The 22,723-nt window shown below is 40.4% G+C and overlaps 1 protein-coding gene across 2 annotated transcripts in view; it reads right to left on the bottom strand.

Annotated features, from left to right (window-relative positions):
* Window positions 1–7,419: 7,419 nt before the first annotated feature.
* Window positions 7,420–22,723, bottom strand: part of MYOM1 (myomesin 1) — a 108,983-nt gene continuing 93,679 nt past the window's right edge. For both annotated transcript variants that reach the window (XM_050942091.1, XM_050942092.1), the window contains 5 exons: window positions 22,350–22,513; window positions 20,444–20,480; window positions 20,101–20,123; window positions 18,176–18,231; window positions 7,420–8,438 (listed from right to left, as the gene is read on the bottom strand). In XM_050942091.1, the coding sequence (XP_050798048.1) occupies window positions 8,145–8,438; window positions 18,176–18,231; window positions 20,101–20,123; window positions 20,444–20,480; window positions 22,350–22,513 (574 nt within the window). In that variant the 3' untranslated portion in view covers window positions 7,420–8,144. The remainder of the gene's footprint in view (window positions 8,439–18,175; window positions 18,232–20,100; window positions 20,124–20,443; window positions 20,481–22,349; window positions 22,514–22,723) is intronic.

Below are 22,723 nucleotides of genomic sequence, written 5' to 3'. Positions count from 1 at the left end.
GCTAGCGAGTATGCCCTAACAGAATATTGTTGTGTCCGTGTTCTGAGCTTTGTAGAGGAATTAAAAACAAAACAAAACAGAAATCTTGATCTACACCTCTACCTGGATATAACACGACCTGATATAACACGAATTCGGACATGACATGGTAAAGCAAAGCTCCGGGGGGAGGGGCTGCGCACTCCGATGGATCAAAGCAATTTCGATATAATGCGGTTTCACCTATAACGCGGTAAGATTTTTTGGCTCCCGAGGACAGTGTTATATCGAGGTAGAGGTGTATTTTCAGTGATAAAGCAAAAAAACCCTCTCATTTTCTATTCAGTGTGGGCTTTGATAAAAACAGCAACAATCTATTTTGTTTTAAACCAAAACTTACAGGCCCAATCCTGCTTCATTTAAGTTAATAAAGAATTCTGTCATTGATATCCATAGCCTAACTTTGAGGCTTCCTCTACTTGAGAATGGTCATCAGTTCAAACCTTCAAAGAACATTCAATGGAAACAAGTCAATGGAAAAGCCCCTACTGAGTTGAATAAGAGCTGGATCAGGCACTGAATGTAGGGTGACTAGATGTCCCGATTTTATAGGGACAGTCCCAATATTTGAGGCTTTTTCTTATATAGAAGCCTATTACCTCCCACTCCCGTCCCGATTTTTCACACCTGCTGTCTGGTCACCCTAACTGAATGGCAAAAGCCTGCATTATTGTTATATTTATCACGTATATAGCACCGCATATATTCATGGTACTTTGAAACAGGCAAAGACAAATTCCCTGCTCTGAAGAGCTTTAAAGACCGATTCATAAGATTATGCAAGTTTCAAATAATCACAACAATAAAGAAGAGTTAAGACACATACAAAACAAGCAGCAAATGCCAATTTTTGCATAGCAGTGACATTTTGAAAGGGCAGAGTTTCTCTAGCTGCTCCTCTCTCACTCAACAACATAATCATTATTTCTCCTCTGGACTAGTTACAATGTTTCTGCTGCAGTTAAAAGCCAATACATGCCTAACGATGTTTGTATCATTTGAGTTGCCATTAAAAAAATGTCATAGTGTAGAACCACTCCTTTCAGTGTTTCTGTATCAAACCAGTGTACACTAGCATATATGATTTGTCAGCCTGATTTGCCTGTGTGCTACTCCAGTTTTCTATTGATTTGAATGGAGTTACAATGATGTAAAACAGAAGTAATACAGTAGTGAGCAAGGCCCCAGGTGTCAAATAGTAACTGTGGCTGGTGGGAACAGTCTTAGCAATAGCTCAGTCTGAGATGTATGCATTCTTAGGGGTTGTTTTGTTTTCTGTATTTCTTGCTTAATCCATACTTTGCTGTGTATTGTTTAGCATTGGGGCGACTCTAGGCACCAGCACGCCAAACGCATGCCTGGGACAGCAGGCCATGGGGGGCGCTCTGCTGGTTGCCGCGAGGGCGGCAGGCAGGTTGCCTTCGGCGGCATGCCTGCGGAGGGTCCGATGATCCTGCGGCTTCGGTGGACCTCCCACAGGCATGCCGCCGAATCCGTGGGACCGGGGACCTCCCGCTGGCAAGTTGCCAAAGGCAGCCTGCCTGCTGTGCTTGGGGTGGCAAAATACCTAGAGCCGTCCCTGTTTAGCATCTACTAGCAATTTGCTGTCTCTCAGAGTGAATCACTCTGTATCACACATCTTAAGTTGTTCAAGTTCTGGTTTGTCTGGTGACAACCTCCTTGTTTACAGGAAAGTTGTTAGCATTGCCAGAGTGAAAACTTACTCAAATTGCCTCCAAAACAAGGCCCAATTTAACTACCATTTAAGTCACTGGGAGTCTTTCCATTGTTTTTAATGGGAGTTACATGGGGCCATTGGATCCCTGTTCAATAAGAAGCATCAAAGTATCAGCAAATGATTTAAACATTTTAAACTTTTCTTTCTTGAATATATTTCTGTACAATTTCATTAAAAATGGCTGGTATTTAGGTTTTTCCATATTCCAAGATTTGTCATAGAGCTTATACCCTGGAAATATGTTATGAGCCTAATTCTTTTAATTGGATAATAATCCTCTGAACTATCGGAGGAAAACCCAGAGGACTCCCCTAGGTAAAGCAATTAGAATTTGGCCTTGAGGGTCTTAAAATCAATTTAAAAACATTCCATAGAAATGTACAAACTTCAAAAGGTATGAGTTATCCAAATACCAGTAACCACACACACACACACACACACACACACACACGTTAAAAATGGTTAAGCTTGTGTTACAAATCAACAGAAGACATTTTGAATGCATTATTGTTCTTTTCACCTTGTTTCTAGGCATCCACTTTTCAACTTCTGCGATTTTTATGCAAAGATAGCTAAGTAGCCAAAGATCTGGGATTCCTTAGCACAAACCTGAATCACTGACTTATGTATGAATATTGTAATGCTGTAAAGCATGATGATTAGTATGCATTGGCCTAACCCTTCTACATAGCTCTATACAATATCAATGCATGCCTTTTGCAGAGTAGTAAATATGATGTTTCTTGACAGGATATATCATAAGGTGTTCTAATCACGCTTGTGATTGTGCCATTGCATAGAATCATTTTATCAAAGCCTGAATCACTGGCCAGCCAGATACATTCTAAAGAATATTTAGAAGCAACTGCAATGTATTTAATCAATGATATTAAGATGTGAATGTACTCTAAAAAAATCTATAACCCACTGCATGTGAAGCCATTACAAGGGTAATAAGCAGAATTAGGAGGTCTTTCTATAAACATATTATGGAGATGCTAAATTCCATGAAAGTTCAACGCAAGATCGATATCTATTTCATAATAAAATCATTGTTACACACATACAGTAACATCACAGTTTTATTCAGGTGTTTGTTTCTACTGATTTCTCTCCCTGTCTAATCAAGCTTCCTGGGGGATGAAGAATTATTTCTGGTACTGTTGACTTCACATCACCCTCCTTTGCTGCTTGCCCGCTACCATCTCGATCATCTCCCTCTTCCACAATCAGGATTTCATTTGGATCAGGTGTCTCTTCTGTAGCAATAATCTCTTCTACATGTGGCTTAACAAAATCTGATTTAGGAGAAGCAATACAGATTCTCACATATTTACTCTGCTTGACATAACACAAAGGCATGTAGAGTGTTGATTTGTTTTAACTTTGTTTATGACCTTTTGCTCTTCCTTTCCCTCTTCCAACACCTATTTAAGGAGATTCTGCACTAGAACTCATGTTGTAATTTTATATAGAGAGCCTAAAGTGAGCTTGTCCTTTTACAGACATGTAAATAAACAGATCCATGCCTAAAGAGTTTGTATACTAAGGGACAGAACCTGAAAACATTTACTCACAGAAGAAAATTGGCCAAGATTTTCTAAAGTGACTCGTCATTTTGGGTGCTTAACTTGAGACACCAAAAGGGGCCTGATTTTCTGAAAGTGTGGAGCACCCAGCTCTCTGAAAACCAGACATCTCAAGTTAGGCATGCTAAACACTTGTCACTTTTGAAAATCTTGCCCATTATATGTATATGTGGTTTAAGAACTCACATCTAGGAAGTAATGATCTGCATAGACTTCTAAGAGCAGAATGTCACTTATTTTTCTTCTTGGAGCTGCACCCGTATAAATGAAGGAGCTCTTACCTTCTTTCTCCCCTTCATTGTGATAATTATTTGTGGCAGTTGCTTTTTCCCTTTTAGCTATAGTAATTGTATTTAGATTAGGTCCCTGCACATCACCATCATGCATAACCATGCCAATCTGTGCCATCGCAGGAGTCACAATCACCTATACCAAAGCAAGAACAAAGAATGCACAAGAAAGAAATGCAGACACATCAGAAATTACCTTTTAAACAGCAGTGATAGAACCCCTATAATCAGTATATTCAGAAATGGGTATCAGCCTAAATTCTTCATCCAGATATACATACACAATGTCTGTTGAAGTGAAGAGACACAGACTTTGACCCTTATTTAGTAGATGATCAGTGTATCTAATTAATGCTCTCCATTACACCATTCATAATGGGAATATTCCCCTGTAGCTCTGTCAAATATATGGAGGAATGATGGGGACAGATTTCTGGAGAGAAAACAAAATTCTGCAAGAAAAATTAAACTATTAAAAATATACTTGCAAGAAATAAGAAAGATTAGTTCTTCTACTACTCCAATGAGAAGTGGCCAAACTATGCTCTCAGCTACACCTCTGAAATCCTATTGATTTCACTGATCATGCAAAAGTGTAACTTGAAGCAGGTTTAGTCAATTGTGCTTTATAATTCCAGCATAAGGAATGATGTAATTATCAGCTTTCAATTGGCTTCATGTCATACTGAGTGAAAGTATCAAATTCATTGGCAACATTTGTATTTAAAAAGGTTGTTCATGGAATATTAAACAATGAGGCTACTTTTCCCTGCTTTCATTTTGAAAATAAAAAGTAAGGAGCACGTTTACTTAGTTTACTATATAGAAATTCTGTGTAAACAAAGTTCCAGTTGATCTTTTTAATTCCTTAAGCCTTCATCCAAAGTATTTACACATCTGCTTAAACTTTAAGCTTGTTAGTTGTTCCATTGAATCCAGGGGACTACTTGTGCTTAAAGTTAAGCACATACTTAAATGCTTTGGTGGACCAGACCTACCAGACAAATCCTGCTTGCCTTATTTACGTAAGTGTTGCAGTTGAAGTCAGTTACTGCACAAACATAGACAGGTTTTGCTTTGGATGGATAAATTCAAAATCTTCAACCTTTCTTAGAAATTAGTCAAAATGTTACTAATCCAGTGCAAAAATGACGTACATCAATGTTGATAAATGCATTAAAATGTGTCCTGTTACCTGAGCCATACAGAATTTAGTAATTTCAGTTCACAAAGGTTTGCACAATTCCTTCTCTTCAGTTTTGATCTACAGGGGATTTGTGCCACTTGAGTGTCACTTTTCTGCTGATTTCTTAGCAATCTATTAGAAACTGCAAGTTCTTCAGGATTTCAAACAGAAGTCAGCCTAGGTTAATTCAAAATGTCTGTCTGTCAAGGTCATGAATCTTTTGGAGAGAACCTGAGGTCAGCTTCAGATTTATAACAAAAAAACCCAAACTGGGCGAATGTTGCATGGTTTTATGTTTCATGCTGAATGTTTTATAGTCTTCTTAGCTTTAAAATTTGAGATTTCTTTTTCTAAAAGTATCAGAATTACCCTGTTACTCTTTCATACACTAGACTTCAGAGGTCAATCCTGCAACCAATGAAATCCTCACATGAATAAGGGCTACACACTAAACCACAAATGGCAAGGATTTAATTACCATCAGCACTTACCTGTTTGATCCTCACAGAGCTGCCATTACTACAGCAAGGGAAACTGCAGGATTTGTGGGTTCACAATAGTTGAGATGTTATAGGAGATAAAAGTGTGTGAAAAGGTGAGCATATATCATGCTTAAATAAAATGCTGTAAATATGTTAGTTCTATAGATTTTGTTGTGACAAATCATGCTGCTGTGAGATCTATTCTGAAAAAAAATACATAACATGGTGTATTCCACCTATTAAGATAAGTTTGCTCTCAAGTTAGAGACTGAGTTGGTAATGACTTAAGATACTGGAAATACATATGAATTCCATTGTTCCAGCTCATTTAATAATGAGCAAAGGCACTTTTGTAAATCACTGACTAATATACGGTATTACCACTGCCACCACAGAAGGCAGTTGTTGCAAAGGATCAAAGATTTGGATTACTGATTATATAAAGCTTTCAGCTAAAAAATAGTTTTTCTAGGATTTGATGAATACCTACTTTGTAACCTTCGTAAGAACAATGGGGAAAAAACTACAGAGACTATGAATTAAGAAAAGTAGAGTTAATCTGTTATTGCTCATGTCTGTGAAGGCTGAGGCATTCAGTGAAACTAGCTGAATTTTAAGAAGTGAACTGACTTTATTGGAGCTTCATATTCTACAGCTTCTACTCTTTGTCTACTTTATTATAAGCAAAAGCTGTAGGTAACAATAAATTTCAAAGAATACATTACCAATTCATTCCTGATTTTCACCCACAATGGCCAGTTAAAGACAAGGTACAAAGTTCTTGGGAGCAGAAAGACTGCTGGAGGAAGATTGTTGTTGAGCTAGGCTGCCACAATCTCCCTTCTACCAGAGGCCCATAGGAACCATCAGAGCATCTCACACAGGTGGAATGGGGGTTTAAATGTGTGGTTCAGCAGAGCTGGGTGATGTGCTGAGGTGATCTGGCACACCCACACTGCAGTGTCCACTGGCAAGCTTCTGATCCTGACCCCAACAGAAGCTTATGCTGATCTTTCCTAGAGCAAACCTCAGGAAGGGCAGTGAGGGAAAGAATACATGCCTTTCTCCATGAGTGAATCCCCTCCTGAAATGGAGCAGGCCTTGCTGTCACAGTGTAATGTAAGCTATGCCTCTCTGTACCTGATAGGGTGTATCTGCCAGTGGCCCCTCTTCAGAAGTCAATAAGTTCTCTGCAGCAACAGGGCTTGGCACTTATATAACATTTCATCTTCAAACAAAAATTATTAATAGTCATAATGTCCCTGTTGGTTAAGTAAATAATACTGTCCTAATTTTATATAGGGGAAAACAAAACAGAGAATTTAAGAGACTTGGTTAAGTCAACTTCACTGGAGGCACAATAGGGTTAAATCTGGCCAACGAATCAATGGTAGAACTGAAATTAAGAATTTAGGAGTTTCTGGGTCCTATCACTATGCTTAGTTCACCAGACGATGCTGCTTCTACTCTACATGGTGTAACTGAGAAAAATTTCAGTCACCACAGCTTATATCCCTTGGAAATAAATGTATAAAAAGACAATATTGAATGTACAATTTATCAGCTTACATTACTTCTATTACTCATTGCTAGTTTTCTGTGGTGTTAATGTCCAGTAACAGATGTTAATATGCTGAACTTTAAGAAAGGGATTTTCTATGGCCTCAATTAAGCAAAATACTTATGTACATGCTTAACTTTAAGTACATGAGTAGGACTGTCAAAATCAATGGAACTACTCATGTGCTTTAACTTGTGAATGTGCTTACGTGCCTTGTTGAACTAGGGTGACCAGATGTCCCGATTTTGGGTTATTTTTCTTATATAGGCTCCTATAACTCTCCACCCCATCCCAATTTTTCACACTTGCTGTCTGGTCACCCTAGTCTGAAGTTGGTGAAGATCAGAATTGAAACATGTGGAGGTTTCAGTGATTTCACTCTGTGATTTATAGTAAAGACCAAAGTGAAGATTACCACAGTCAAAAGGGCCACTACAGGAAGTTGCAATGGTGAAGAAGTTGTTAGCTGGAAGGTGTGGTGAACAACTACCAGACCAGTGACCAACAAGACAAGACAGTGAAACAAGGCGGAAGTAGAGATGAAAGAAATGTGTTCCGTTTATTTGTAACCATTGAGGAGGAATCATACACTGTTGTTGACATGAGTTCACATTAATATTATAGCAACACATAGGACATATTTGTTGATTTAGCATCCTGGGGCTCATTCTCATTTATACTACAGCCCCTTACACTACTCAGACAGTATAAACAAGCCTTAAAGTGGTTATAAATTACATTTACTCCCATTTCTTTATACTGCCAAAACTGTGTCAAAGGGCCTTCGTGTAAATAAGAATCAGGCCCTCTGTTTCTAATAGCTATAGTACACTGCAGATACACTACTTTACCAAAGTCTGACCAAATCTAAATCGTTGCTCAGAAAACCATCTCCTTTAAGCCTTGATCATTCTTAATCCTTTCAGCCACCTCATTAATTGCCTCCCTTGAAACTCTCCCTCACTATTCTTGTTTGTGTTGTATCGAGGAAGAGGGTTAAATCTTGGACCTGATGTTGCATTCAGTAGGAATTTAAGATTTGCAGGGTTAGGCTCTGTGTGGTTAGCTATAAGAGAATGGTGTTTAAATATGTATTTGTAAAGGCACTATTTTACTTGGTGTAAATAAGTGTAGTAAAAACACAAGTGAAGTGAGTGGAAGGATCCAAGGCTATTTGCTATGCATAAAACAATTTACACACATGAATTATGCCAGTATATTCAATCTCTCCCCCGGACTTCTGTTTCCTAGTCTCAAATTCACACTTTCTTTTTATCTCCTTTACTGGGCTCAGGCTTAGATACTTCATCTTCTCCCTCAGGTATGAACACACTTACTGTGAAATCACTTGTTTCTGTGCCGTATTTGTTTTTCACCAAAATGCTGTATCTCCCAGAGTCGATTGTGTTGACCCCAGTCATAGTGAAGCTGGCGCTTTTTCCAGATTCGTATTTCAGGATGCAGTGGGCATCTGCTGTCAACGGTTTCTCATTCTTCAGCCATGTGACCTCTGGGACAGGATCTCCCCAGACATTGCAAGTAAGATTAAGCGCCTACAAAAATGTACAAATGGGTTACAAATAACAATTGTTAATTGATTTTTTTGCATCCATTTGGATGAATAATTCCCTCAAAGTCCCCTCTTAGCTTCCTGCTATTAGACAATGGATACCCATAAGCATCCAAGATCAATAATTTCTGATGTAGTCTGATCCATCAGGAAGGAAGAGAATGAACACAACTAATTAAAAAGCTCCATTAAAAACCTCTTCCCTCATGACCATTACCGCAACCCCTCTGCATTGTTTAATGCAAAAATTAAACATTAGCAGCACCTGAATGTTAGGCCTTAAATGAAAATTTGAAGAACCATCTTCAAATTGGATGGATTTGTTCAGGTTAATTCTATAAGTATACCACAAAAATAAAGGCAAATCTCCCTAAATATAATCAATGCTTAATCATTAAATGATCATGAATTAATCTCAAATTTAAGAATGCCCTAAATTATATCCTGACAATTTCACAAACAGATCGAGTTGTTTTACAGACTCCCATAAAACTGCATAACATCTAACTGCTACTATTTTTATCTGAAATCAATACAGTTTTCAGGGCCAATTTCTGCTCTTGGATGCTCACACACATATTTCTCTTTGAACTTAATCAGAGCTAAGTCTGCATGAGTGCTGAATTTGGTCCTAACATTAAGGCATTATCTTCATTAGCAGAGGGCCAGTTGTTAGAAAGATCACCTTGACAGTTCACTAACTGCTGCAGGTTTGCAAATCTCTCTCATGCACTGGTAGTCAGAGCTCCTTTATTTTTTCTCTCTCAATGCCAACCCAGAAATACCCACAGGGAAGATATTCAGACATGTAAATGTGTAGCATGCCATTCACTTCAATACAAAGGATGAAACTGGTCCTTAATTATTAAAGAAAGTACTAAGTTAAAATAAAATTAGGATACAATCACTAAAGAATGAAGGCTCTCACAGCTGGGGCATATCCTGTCCCTTCCCTTTAGGGACATATAGGATCTCCAGGAATGGAACCTTATTTGTCTCAGAATGTTGCATTAAGTAAGAGCAGTTGCCTGGAAAGGAGGCTTAATGTGTCCTAAAAATGTCATCCTGCTTAAGTTAGCTGCTACTTCTCCCAAGAGATTCAAAGCCCTGGTGGCTTTTTCAAGCCCTACTCCTATTTGTAAGTTTCACTCTTCCAATCACAATGCCATATGACTTATGTGACTGACTGCGACTAATAAATACAGCAATAAATATTCACAGCAGATTGTCGGGAATCAATTCATAGTAAAAAAAACAGTCACAAAATTATCTCTCATTGAGGGTTTGGCTACCCTTGCAGCTGTACAGCGCTGGGAGTTAAAGCTGTCTTCATACAGCTGTGTAGGGAAAGCGCTGCAGTGTGGCCACACTGACAGCTACCAGCGCTGCAGTGTGGCCACATTTGCAGCATTTGCAGCGGTGTTGGGAGTGGTGCATTATGAGCAGTAAATTCAAATAACGAGTACATTTGCTGACCAACATTCCACAAGCAAAAAGAAAGGCTAAATAAGTCAAATCAATTATTCTGTGTGAATTAATGACTTCTCTCTCTACATCCCTGGTCCCCCCAGTCAGACACAGGTGAGTATGCTGGGGTCTAGGATTCAGAACGTGTCTAATTTTTTCTTTTTTGCTTAGGTTTTCCACTGTGTGCAAATATTGCCCCTTCTCTTGAGTCAATGTATTGAATTCAGCTCACTAAAATGTTGTGAAAAGTAGTTAACTGGTGATTGTGTTCAAGATAGTCACTTCAAAAGCTAACATCTCAAGCTGAAGTGTTAGCTTTAATTCTGAATACCCTGGATGTGTGTGTTGAGCTGGGAGTCAAGCAGTGGGTAATGTCTGTTTCCTGGGGTTAAACATTTCCTCCTCTCCTTTACCCCATTTTTTAAAATAATTAGCTTGTAAACAATTACAGTACAAATTCTTTCAAAGACAGTATGCAGGAATCAATAATAGGTCACATATAAGAAAATATAAAAATAAGGTCCATCAAATCTTATTTGAAAAGTCCATAGAAATGAACACTTCAGAGACAGTCAAGTGTAGAGAAGTATGGTTTAAGTGGAACTTGAATGGTGTGCGGGTCTTAGGCTGGCACTCTGCACTGAGGGGAATTTCATCTCTATGATGCTGAGCCCTCCAGGCAGAGCTTCAGCCCTAACATTCTGAACAGAAAAATCGATCATAATATCAGTCTCACTGTTTCTTTTCTTACATCTGTAATATATTGCTTGCAATGTAAAATATTATTTAAAACAGTCCGTTTCAAATGTAGTTTGAAGGGTTTTATTCCAGAGAAAATCATCTCTTGTGAGACGATAGGAGTGGAATGTAGTGAAAAACGAGAATCAGCTTTCTGTTCCAACTTCCTCTAATTCAGTGGCTCTCAACCTTTTCAGACAACTGTACCTCTTTCAGGAGTCTGATTTGTCTTGAGTACCCCCAAGTTTCACCTCACTTAAAATCTACTTGTTTACTAAATCAGGCAAAAAAAATACAGAAATGTCACAGGACCCTATTACTGAAGAATTGCTTACTTTCTCATTTTTACCATATAATTATAAAACAAATCAATTGGAATATAAATATTGTACTTACATTTCAGTGTTTATTATATAGAGCAGTATAAACAAGTCATTGTCTGTATAAAATTTTAGTTTGTACTGATTTTGCTGGTTCTTTTTATGTAACAAGTTGTAAAACTAGGCAAATACTAGATGAGTTGATGTACCCCTGGAAGACCTTTGCATACCCCTGGGGGAATGCATACCTCTGGCTGAGAACCACATCTCTAAATTACCTGCTCCTAATGCAGATTCAGGTGACTGTGGACGGGACTTAAAATATTCCTACCCCTGTTGTTAGCCCCAGTTAGAGTCATGGAAAGATCAATGGTAAAAAATATCCAATAGACTTCCCTCTTTCCCTTCCTGCCTCGGGAATAATGATGAAAGGTGAAAGAGATCCACCCATAAAATCAAGAAAAGGGGGAGATAGAAAAAAATATCTCCTCAAACGTAAAGTACTTCTTCATGGTGGGCCTCACTGCAGCGGATCCCCAGAAACAATAAACAAAACTCCAAGAGATTAAAAAGGGAATAAGAGGGAAAAAAAATCCCTCCTCCTCCAAAAAATATGTAACTTGGTGAGAACAGAGAAAAGGTAGACTCTGGGTGCCAGGAGGTCAAAGCCTGCTGAAATGGAGACCCTATCTGGTCTCCAGCAGCAGCGATGGTTGGAGAGTAAGTGGGGCTCTTAAACCTGTTTTCTTGGAGTCCTGTGGCATTAAATAAACATGTTTTTGATTGCAGAGATGCTTAAGAAGCTGAAGAAAAAAGGGAAAAACTCCCAAATTATTCCTGGCTATTCATGGTCTCTGAATATGGACAGCTCAGCCACTATTCATGGTCTCTGAATATGGACAGCTCAGCCACACCTGGACTCTGCAGCCAGTGAAGAGTCTATAGTTTCATTCTCTATTCAGTACTTCTATATCAGGGGTTCTCAAATGGGGGGTTGTGTCCCCTCAGCTGGTCACAAGGTGGTTACACGGGGGTCATGAGCTGTTAGCTCCCTGGGGCTGACAGCCAGGGCCGGTGCAAGGAAGTTTCGCGCTGTCATAAACAGATAGTTAAGGGTCAATAGAACAGGAGTACTTCATGTCTCTTTTGACTGTAAAGGGTTAACAAATTCAGTGAGCCTGGCTGTCACCTGACCAGAGGACCAATCAGGGGACAGGATACTTTCAAATCTTGAGGGAGGGAAGTTTGTGTGTGTGCTGTTAGTTTTTTGTTGTTGTTCACTCTGGGGGCTCAGAGGGACCAGACGTGCAACCAGGTTTCTCTCCAATCTCTCTGATACAGTCTCTTATAAGTTCAGAATAGTAAGTACTAGGTAGATAAGGCAAGTTAGGCTTATGTTTATTTGCAAATGTGTATTTGGCTGGAAGGAGTTCAAATGTGTATTTGGCTGGAAGGATTTTAATTTGTACTTGTATACTTAGGCTGGGAGGGTATTCCCAGTGTCTATAGCTGAAAGACCCTGTACCTATTCCATCTTAAATTTACTGTTTTTTCTTTCTTTAATTAAAAGCTTTTCTTGTTTAAGAACCTAATTGTTTTTTTATTCTGGTGAGACCCCAGGGGATGGGGTCTGGATTCACCAGGGAATTGGTGGGGAGAAAGGTTAATTTTCTCTCTGTGTTAGGATTACTTTCTCTCTCAGGGAGAATCTGAGAGGGGGAGAGAGAAGGAGGGGGGAAGGTGAATTTTTCTCTCTGTTTTAAGATTCAAGGAGTTTGAATCACAGTGATCTTCCAGGGTAACCCAGGGAGGGGAAGTCTGGGAGAGGCAACAGTGAGGGAAAGGGTTTACTTTCCTTGTGTTAAGATCCAGAGGGACTGGGTCTTGGGGGTCCCCAGGCAAGGTTTTGGGGGGGGGGACCAGAGTGTACCAGGCACTGGAATTCCTGGTTGGTGGCAGTGCTACAAGTACTAAGCTGGTAATTGAGCTTAGAGGAATTCATGCTGGTACCCCATCTTTTGGACGCTAAGGTTCAGAGTGGGGAATTATACCATGACACGCGCCCTAGGTGAAACTTCCACCTTGAGCCCCTCTCCCCAGCCCTGCGGCAGCTCTCAGCACCCCCCTCTGCCCTGAGGTGCCTTTCCCCCCGTGGCAGCGCCCCCCCGGGGGAGCTCCTGCCACCTCCCCACCCCAGCTTACCTCTGCTCCGCTCCTCTCCAAGCACGCTGCCCCCACTCTAATTCTCCTCCCCTCCCAGGCTTGCTGTGCCAAACAGCTGGTTGGCACTGCAAGCCTGGGAGGCAGGAGAAGTGGAACAGTGACAGCGCACTCGGGGAGGAACGCTGTAAAAAAAATTGGGGCCACTGCTTTTTAGTGCTCCCAAATCTTGGCGCCCTAGACAACCGCCTAGTTCACCTTAATGGTAGCACCGACCCTGCTGACAGTCCCAAGCCCCCATTACATTAAATCCCCCCATTTTTAATTTATAAGGTGGGGGGGTCACACTCAGCGGCTTGCTGTGTGAAAGGGGTCACCAATACAAAAAGTTTGAAAACCACTGTTCCATATTGTGTCCGCATTCTTTGACACATAAGGGATCAGTATTGAATTGTCCTTATTGTCACTGCAAGGTTCTAATGAGTTACTGTCAGTGACGCAGAGAGCTGTATTGGATGCATCACTCAAACCCTAACGGTCTATAGTTGTGCCAATTTTTCCCTCACTGAGAGAAACGGCAGCACCAATAACACTTCTCTCCTTCAAATTGTTTCTTAAAATAACTTCCCCTTTTGCTTAGCCTTACGTCACTGATCTGATCACCGGTGCTGTTTATTCCCACTCTGATGCACCCACTTTATTGTTTGTGTTCTGCCTATTTATGTGGAAAGATAATTCTTATATTTCAGTATGAAGATAGTAAGCTCCCTGGTCATTTTAAAATCTTATGGGTGGGAGTTTCATTACAGTGGGCCTGCTGCCAAGGCCTGATCCTTTGTACCTAGCATTGCATCTATCTGTTTTAGACATTTTTACCCTTGGGACAGAGACCTTATCAACATATGTGTTGGTAAAACACTATGCACGCCTATGGCATTATAGAAATCACTGATTATAAAACAGGTCAAATCCTGAGGTCTTTCTTCTAGTACGAGCTGCAAAACATTCTGTCCTGCTCCTGTTGGGAAGGGCAGCTTCCCCCTGCAAGGATCATTCCCTTTCTTCAGGGGAACTCTCCATCACTCGTGCTTGGCGTAATGAGGGGGAAAGAGGAAAGGACTAGAAACTCCCTCTGGATAGTTGGCAGGAGATTTTCACACCCTCAAGGAGACCAGGTGACCTATATTCCAAATTAGCAGATCTCCTAACAGAAACTCAGATTACAAAACAGGATAAAAACTTCTGTTTTTAAAAAGTCACTTCTTACTCAGTTAACACACCCATGTAAATCACTGGAAGTTTTGCCCGAGTAAAAACAGAATGAGAATTTCAAAATTACAGTAGTACCCACTGCCAACTCAAATCCTCACCTGACATGCTGTGATTTGAGATTTAGGCTTTTTAGATTACATAACAAGACTGAAACCATTTATGTATATCAGTGCAAACATCTTTGTCCATCTGGAACATTATCATATGCTGTTAAAACAAACATCAATTCATATATTCCACTACACACAATTCAATACAAAAAATGCATGTAAATAACATTTGGTTATGTTTTTAAATTAAAGGGCCAAATCTGCATACCACTGGAAATTCAAAGTCAAGGATGAAAAATCTGCTCCCCTCAGTTTATATGATTGCACTAGATGTAGCAGCTGTTATGTATACTGTGATAAAAGAACATCATAAGGCTCCTTGTAACTGCCACACCCTGCATTACCTCACTCTACATTTTAAAATGTCATTGAGGATTATAAGAGTTGCATGAATTACACACCAGGTGTAAACAGATGCTCCCATCTCTCCAGAATACAAACACACACTGGGGACACATGGGCCACTCCCACCCCTACAAGTACTATTTGTTCAGTAGACAATTCTATCAATATGGAAGTAAGCAGTTACTGTAACTTCACTGTATATGGTAGACTAGAATGCCTTCAATGTATATAATTTTATTTTGGTGGGTTTTATTTTATTTTTCTTTTTGAAAACTTCCTGGCTCATGTTATAGGATGGTGACTAGCAAAATTATATTTTTTAACCAAGTCTTTATTTCAGTTATATAATTACAATCATACATCAAGTGTTAGTAAAAGGCTATTTTTTAAACAAGCTTCATTTCAAAATGGTCAGAACATTGTGTATTTGTATAATTGTGTTTTCTTAAGAAGAATAGATCCCTGTCTGTGATCTTGAATACCAAGATTCAACGTGGAATGAATTTTTATTACCCATTCATACAATATTGAGACTATTGTTCCATTATGTATGTGCTGGGACACACTGAATTATATGGGCAAGATCATGAGCCTACAGGGCTAGATTATGGCTACTCTGTATGAGGAGGCTGAAGTGAGAGAATGACATGAGCCTCCCCTCTTCTGTCCTATTGCAGACATCAGAATCAATCCTAGTCTGTGTATTCATGGCTCACAAGCATCAGGAAACTCTAGCAGCTATAGTATTAGTAGATACTGTGTAGAGATGGGCTGAGAGCAGGACTATGTTATCAACTGCCAGCACTGATCTAACACAGGGGGAAGAATATCTTGCATTACAGCAGTGTCAAACAAATGGGCCATGGGCTGGATCCAGACCTCATGACACACTCCGATTGTACAGAAACTAAGTTTTCTATTTTAAAAAAAAGAGTAAATTTCTAGCCCTTGTGACTGAAGAGATAACCTTCCAAATGTGAACTAAACATAAACCAATGGCATGTCTGCCTGAGTCTAAAGAGAACCTGAAACAATGAGTTATCAGGATGAACTCCTCTGTCCCCTATTAATGGTTTATGTGTCAGATTTAAAGCCCAGCAATGACATCTATCAGTCAATGCTGACATTTATTGTAGTGGATGGAACAGGATAAGGGGTAAGAGTAAAGCTCTTAAGAGTTGGCAGTTGCTGCAGAATAGGAAATACAGGAATAAATAAAAGTTTAGTTACTACATAAAATCTGGATTGTTCCCTTGATCTCTGGGTGAACCTCCCATTGCCCTGCTCTAACATCAATTCCTTCCTTCACTGACAGAGCACAGAGGCTCCAGTTCATGACCAGCAAGCTTTCTGTGTTCCCTGTGTAGATCTCATGCAGGTGTATAGGGTGAAGTAATGAAGCAGGGCAGGTGTCTGAACTCAGCAAATGATAAACACAGCTACCTAGGCAAGAGAAGGTGAGAGTTTTCTGAGGAGGCAAAGTACCACACCCATTTGCTAGAGGGCTGTAGCCCAAATGGAGATTTTTCTGAGCCTTTGTTTTATGTCAAAACTTTTGAACAAGACTTGAGCAGAGACTTTTCTCTTGTTTCTTGACCCAGTCCACCAACTTAGATGACTATACACAAATCCTGTACTATATTAATTGTAAAAGACTTTATAACTCTGTCTACATTTCTCGTGAATAAAACAAGGTCTCTTAACATCCTATTGAATCCATAGTTGTTGGTCCAAAGATACTCATCCTGAGTGCTCTGAGTTTTTAGTAACATCCAGCCTTCCTCTATTCACAACATCTCAAATATCCTTGTGGTTTTGAGTAATGAATGTGGAAGCCTTTACAGCTCACTTTGCATAATTCCAACCAATCTCCCTATATATATCACTGCATTTTGCTTCTGAAAGCTCATACTTAACTGTATTGTTTTATTTCAAATCTTCTCTGGCAAAGAATTCTCAACTGCTATAATCACCCAGGTTTTCCCACTGCAATCGCATATCAGACTCATCTCTTAGCAAAAGCACCTATTTCAGCTGAAAATTGGCAAATTCACTCACTTTCCTCCTGCCTTCTTCCCCACTCTGTTGCAGTTGCAAGAATTCTCTGTGAGAATATCTAATTACTATAGCATTCCCTTCAACTACTAATCAACACCACATACAATATTTGTACCAGTTCCACCTATGATGTCTCTGGCAGACAGTGGGAATTAAATGGCCTGATTTGGTTCCAAACACTGAGTGCTTGAGAGCTGCAACATTACAGGCATCAAAGCTTTTTTAGTGAGAGTGTTGCTGAGATGGTGCAGTCATGTGGTCAGTATGTCTGACAATAAGATACAAAGGCTGACTGTTATGGAGAATCGGACTGGAACTCTTTGTAACGTTCTCTTGATCTGCCCTTAAAATGACATTCTCAAAGCCAACATCCAATCTTGCAATGTTGACCTCAACACCTGGGAGCTCTTAGCCCATGACAAGATCCATGGCAGCAGCTCTGCCACCTTGGACTGAAAGACTTTGAGAGCTCATGGATTGCTGCAATCAAGGAGAGATGTGCAAGGCATAAAGCTAAAAGCAGTGCACATTCATCTACACTTGTCTTCACCTATGGCACCTGCAGACAGGGTTGCAGGTCTGAAATTGGTCTTTGGTCTCATCTAAGGACTCACAATAAGTGACTGTAGCTCATCTGTCAAACTCAACAGTAGATTTATCATCATCATCATCATCTATAAATCCAGAGTAATTAGATTGACTTCATTTGTTTTATCTCAGATTTACCCTAGTATAACAGATAAGAATGTCTCCTTTGTCTCTTAGGATGGTGAGGTAGGAGGTTGTGTAGGTTTCTACCACACTTTACTCCCCAACTCTTCAGATCTGACTGGTGCCATGCTTTGAGGGACTACCATCATCCATACAGATTGACTGGCTGTCTTGGGTGTAAGGAATTCAGCATTACTCAATATCCCATAGAAAAAGGCAACTATGAAGTCTCTGTGCATAATGTAAATTTTTAAAGATATGGTTGCATCTGAATTTCCTAAGAAGTACACTGTTCACATTTTAGTCCTGACTGGCATTGTCATCTCACTTTTATCTTATGCTTAACAAATGAAACTGCCCCAAATACATAAACCTATCTGTCCAAGAAATTCAAATTATGTACAGATGATAGAGAATGAATAAAAAATGCAACATATTTTTTAAATGGAACCTTTGAAATAATTCTTATGTTTTCCCCTTTTTTGCAAGATATAGAAGCTGCTCAGCTACAGTATAAAGCTATAGTTCATTTACTGTACCTTGCCTTCCTGGATGGTGACAACGTCGGGCAAACCTCCAAGTATCCGGGCACGATCTGAAAATACATGAATGAAGTTTCCTTTAATGTCTGCAAAAATAACTCTGTCCCAGATTTCATTTCCCCTCTAGCACTGTTCTTTTATCTTATTTTTGTACAAGTCTCTGTATATGCAAATGAAGAGAGTTATTCAGTATTCCTAGCACACCATTTATACATGTAAAATCATGTCACTGTGCTGCAAAAAGCAGACATCTTAATATCTTACTATCAGTCACCTCCTCAGTGAAATTAAAGTATGGGCCTTATCCTTACCTCCACTGAATTCAGTTTGAGTTTTGAGTGCACAAAGAATATAGAATCAGGCCCAATGTTTCTAAGTTTCCAAGGTAAAAGTCTGACAATTCAGAGTTTATGAAAAGAGATGAGTTGCAGCCAACAGAAGAGACTCTCAGAAACCAGTGAAGTTTAGGGTTCAGATCTAAATAAAAAGACAAATTCTGATCTCAATTCCACCGGTGTAAATCTGGAATAATTCCATTGACTTCAGTGGTATTCCTCTGGATTTATCCTGGTGTAAACAAAATCAGAATCTAGCCATTTGCTTTTAGTTTCAAAACCCTACTGCAATCCGATATAAGTAAAGTGACCCTAGCATGCACATTCTCTGCTGCAGCTATTCAGAAAGTGAAATTCAACCTTTGTTAGTAGTGAGGGAGCTATGAAGAGGCAGAAAGTGGCTACATGGAATGCTCCCCTTCAACATAGGTGTCCTTCCCCCTCTGTAAAATAGAGACCTTGTGGAGAAATGTGTTGAAGCCAGAGGTGGAAGGAGCAGGAGTGGGGAGCTAACCTATACCCAGGGGCGTGCCTTCTCCCCACTATCCATGACCACCCAAAGTCAGAGTCAAAGTACAGCTGAGGAACAACATCTAGGGGCAGCACGTTTACTAGTCCTGTCATATTGGTTTAGGTGTGCATAGTGATGAGGGCTGCAGCAGAGTATGAAGAAGCTGGCCAGGATCTTTAGGGTTAGGGACTCAGAATGCTGTATACCAATTCCTCTCCACTGCCTTTTCAGACTTCATCTTTGCCTACACTATCTCTATGCTGGTCCCAAACATATAGAGAGAGGGGTGACTTTGCTGAGATGTTGCATTAATCTGTCCCACCTCATGCACTTTTAAATAGAAGGGAAAGTGTGTAGAGCTTAAGCTTTGTAGTTAATTTATAGTGGCTTTGTTAATTAAACTAATGATTAAATAATTTTTTTCTCTTTTTAAATTACTCTGTATTTTGTTTCAGAGTAGCAGCCGTGTTAGTCTGTATTCGCAAAAAAAACAGGAGTACTTGTGGCACCTTAGAGACTAACAAATTTATTTCAGCATAAGCTTTTGTGGGCTACAGCTCACTTCTTCGGATGCAATATTGTGTCTTCAGGGTAATGCTGTGATTGAGATTTTTAAATGCACAGATGTCAGGAAGCTCAAACTTCTGGTTCCCAGAGCACCTGTGACTTGGCCCAGTTATCCATATGTAAAATTTTTCATCGGCGCTTGTGATGTGAAGCCATTTACCATGTAGGATAATTCAAAAACAACTAAATAATTTTCTTCAGACTTTCAAAAACAAAGTCATTTTTGTGTTGAAAGCAGGTATGAGAAATTTCAGCTCCAAAAAAAGGTAATTTTTAGGGAAAGTTATTTGGCTGTGAAAACAGAAGCTAAGACTGGAAAAAGTTAACACCATAATTATATGGTCACTAGCTGATTGTTATAATATTAGCTATCAAACAGGTCACTTTTCCTGTTTCTCCTTGGATTCAGGATAAACTAGTTTTATCAAACGCACATAACCATAGCCAGGAGAATAAAAGAAACTTCATAACCGGTTTATGGAGAACATTGTAAAAGAAAGCTCACTTACTTTTTTCTGCAACAGCAGCTTGTCTGTAGTTGAGGGAAACAAAAAGAAAATTAAATTTTAGTTGAGATTAGTTTAGGATGACTAACAAATGGCTAATCTTTGAGACTGCTTTAAATCACTTAAGGAAAATCTTTCTGCACACTACATCACTTGATAGTACTTTTTCCTTATAAACAAAGACTCAGATCCTCATCCAATAGAAGTCAATGGCAAATCTCTTATTGACTTCAGTGGGACCAGGATTTGACTCAAAGGATTTTTTTTAGTGTTAAACAAAGTGAACATGAGTACGATTTCTTGCTTTATTAGCAGCATATTGTATTCAAAATAATACTTTACTTACTTTAATCTTTGGAATTCAGCACAGGCTTCATCAAAAGCTTTTAAAAGAGAAAAACTGATGTTAAAGGTAGTTTTCACAGACCAGTCATCACAAGAAGGTAATTTATATTTTAAGATGCAGATTAAAATGTAATCAATGTAAGAAAAATTAACATTTGCAGTCTTTGCTTTGATACAAGACTTAAAATGACTAAAGGTTTAATTAAATGAAGTGATCTATAGGTAACTGAGGGCTGAATGCGATGATAATAATAAAAAATCATCAGTCTTTAATACACATAGAGATGCTAAGATTATCTCACTAAAGATACCTCAGGAACAAAACTGCAGTGTTCCAAATTAATTATAGCTTTCAGGATTTAAAAAAAATCTATTTTTGACAAATATTTTCATGCCCACTACAAAGTTTCACTTTGATGCTCAGGTAACCAATTGAACAGCAAGATTTATTCCTGTTGTAGCTTCTCCATATGCTGTTTGATGTAACCTTTTCTCCTCTTGAGTGAGAAGAAGGGACAAAATTTTTGCCAGAAACTGGGCAAAGGGCACAGAATGGAAAATAATTATTTCACTACATGACAGTGCCGGGTTTACAATGGCGCTAGTGGCGCCACGGAGCTGGCCCATGCTCAGAAGGGGCCCCGGCCTGCTCTGCTTGCCCTGAGACCCCGCCAGTCACTTGCTTCTCTCGGCCTGCTCACCCACCGGCCAAGGGCTCCTCTCCACCCCCTGCTCCCACCCGCCAGTTTCTCTCTGCCTCCCAGCCAGACCCCAGTGCACCTCTGGCTCCAGGCAGTCTCTGCTTCCCACTACCTGGGAGCACCTGTCTCCCTGGAGCTGAGCTGCCTGGGACTGATGCAGAAGCCTGGCCAATCTCAGCCAGGTGGTGGGGGCTTGGCTGGGCCCCTCCAGACAAGTGGGTCCTAAGGGAGCCTGGGCAGAGCAGGCCCTGGCTTGGCTGATCGTGCCACTCCTGAGGAACCGGAGCAATTCCCCGCCCTGCAACCAGCCCTGGCTGCACTGCTTGCTGAGCCCGGCAGACACAGTTGCCTCCCAGCAGGACCAGTGAGTGCGGCAAGGAGGCAGGGCATGGAGGAGTGGGTCTCTGGAGGGTCTTGGGGGGTGCTGGGTGGGGGCGGGGAAGATCTCTATGTGTTGGGGCACTAGGGAGTGGGGGTTATGTGGGGGGTGCTGGGCAGTTGTGGTGGGGTTATGTGCAGGGGGGTGCTGGGCAGGGGTGGTTTTGTGCAGGGCACTGTGCATTTGTGGCAGGTTCTAGGGGGGCACGCTGGACATAGCGGATCCAGGGGTTGGCTCTGGCCATTGGGAATGGGGGGGGATGTTCTGGTGTTGGGGGGATGTGTGGCATGGCATGGACCTCCTCCCAAGGGAAAGGGGCATGCTGGAAGCACAGGGCCAGGTGGGCCACTGTGCGTCTGGCAACTGCCAGTTTGTAAACAGTGCCCTCTCACTGGGCTGGGCAGAGTGGGGCTGCCCTCTCCATGTCATGCCCCATTGACCCTAGCTGGCCCCTTGCTCCGGGGATTGACACCCACCCACCTGTGCCATGTTCCATTGCCCCGATGGGGGCCTATAAATCTGTTTGGAGCCAGGCCCACAAAAGTTTAATCTGTCCCTGCTAAATGATTCCCCCATCACCTAGAGCCCACAAACACAATGTGGGTAGAAATGGCTGTGGACGGAAAGGTTGGACCTTGGGTGCAGCCTGTTTCTAGCACATGTTCTCCTTAGGACTCAAGAGCCTTCAGGGTGGAAATCTATCCCAGAATTAATCCAAGAACCATTAGCTTTCCCTCTACACCTTTAACCCCTGTTCTGAATGCTGGTGAAAGATATCAGCACTGACAACTCTGAAGAATTAGGTATTTATAGTGTGACTCCTTTACCTTGTCCAGAGAGATCCAGCTTCCTCGTATGTGTAGTTTTACCATCAAAGAGCTCCATTATATATTTGCCCTTGTCCTGTGGAGTTGGCTCACTGATCTGTAACCAGATCTGCTCCCCAGTAACACCAGTCTTAACTCTGTCTGTATACTTAATCTTGGCATCACTGAAAAATAAAAAGCAACATCATCCCTTCCTTTTTATCATATTATAAATGTGAATGACCTTTGTGGTCTCACTGGCCAAGTCTGCACTAGAGAATTTTTGCAAATGGTTCCTGTGCTGCTATGCTATGAATTCAAAATTTCAAACTTTTTAGATCAAATTCTGGCTGGAGACTGTGTCATACTAGGAAAACTGAGGACCAAAGTGGGGC

Source organism: Gopherus flavomarginatus, chromosome 2 (assembly GCF_025201925.1).
Source record: "Gopherus flavomarginatus isolate rGopFla2 chromosome 2, rGopFla2.mat.asm, whole genome shotgun sequence".
NCBI lineage: Eukaryota > Metazoa > Chordata > Testudines > Testudinidae > Gopherus > Gopherus flavomarginatus.
Note: the sequence above shows the minus strand (reverse complement) of the source record. Positions and strands in the feature narration are given on the sequence as shown.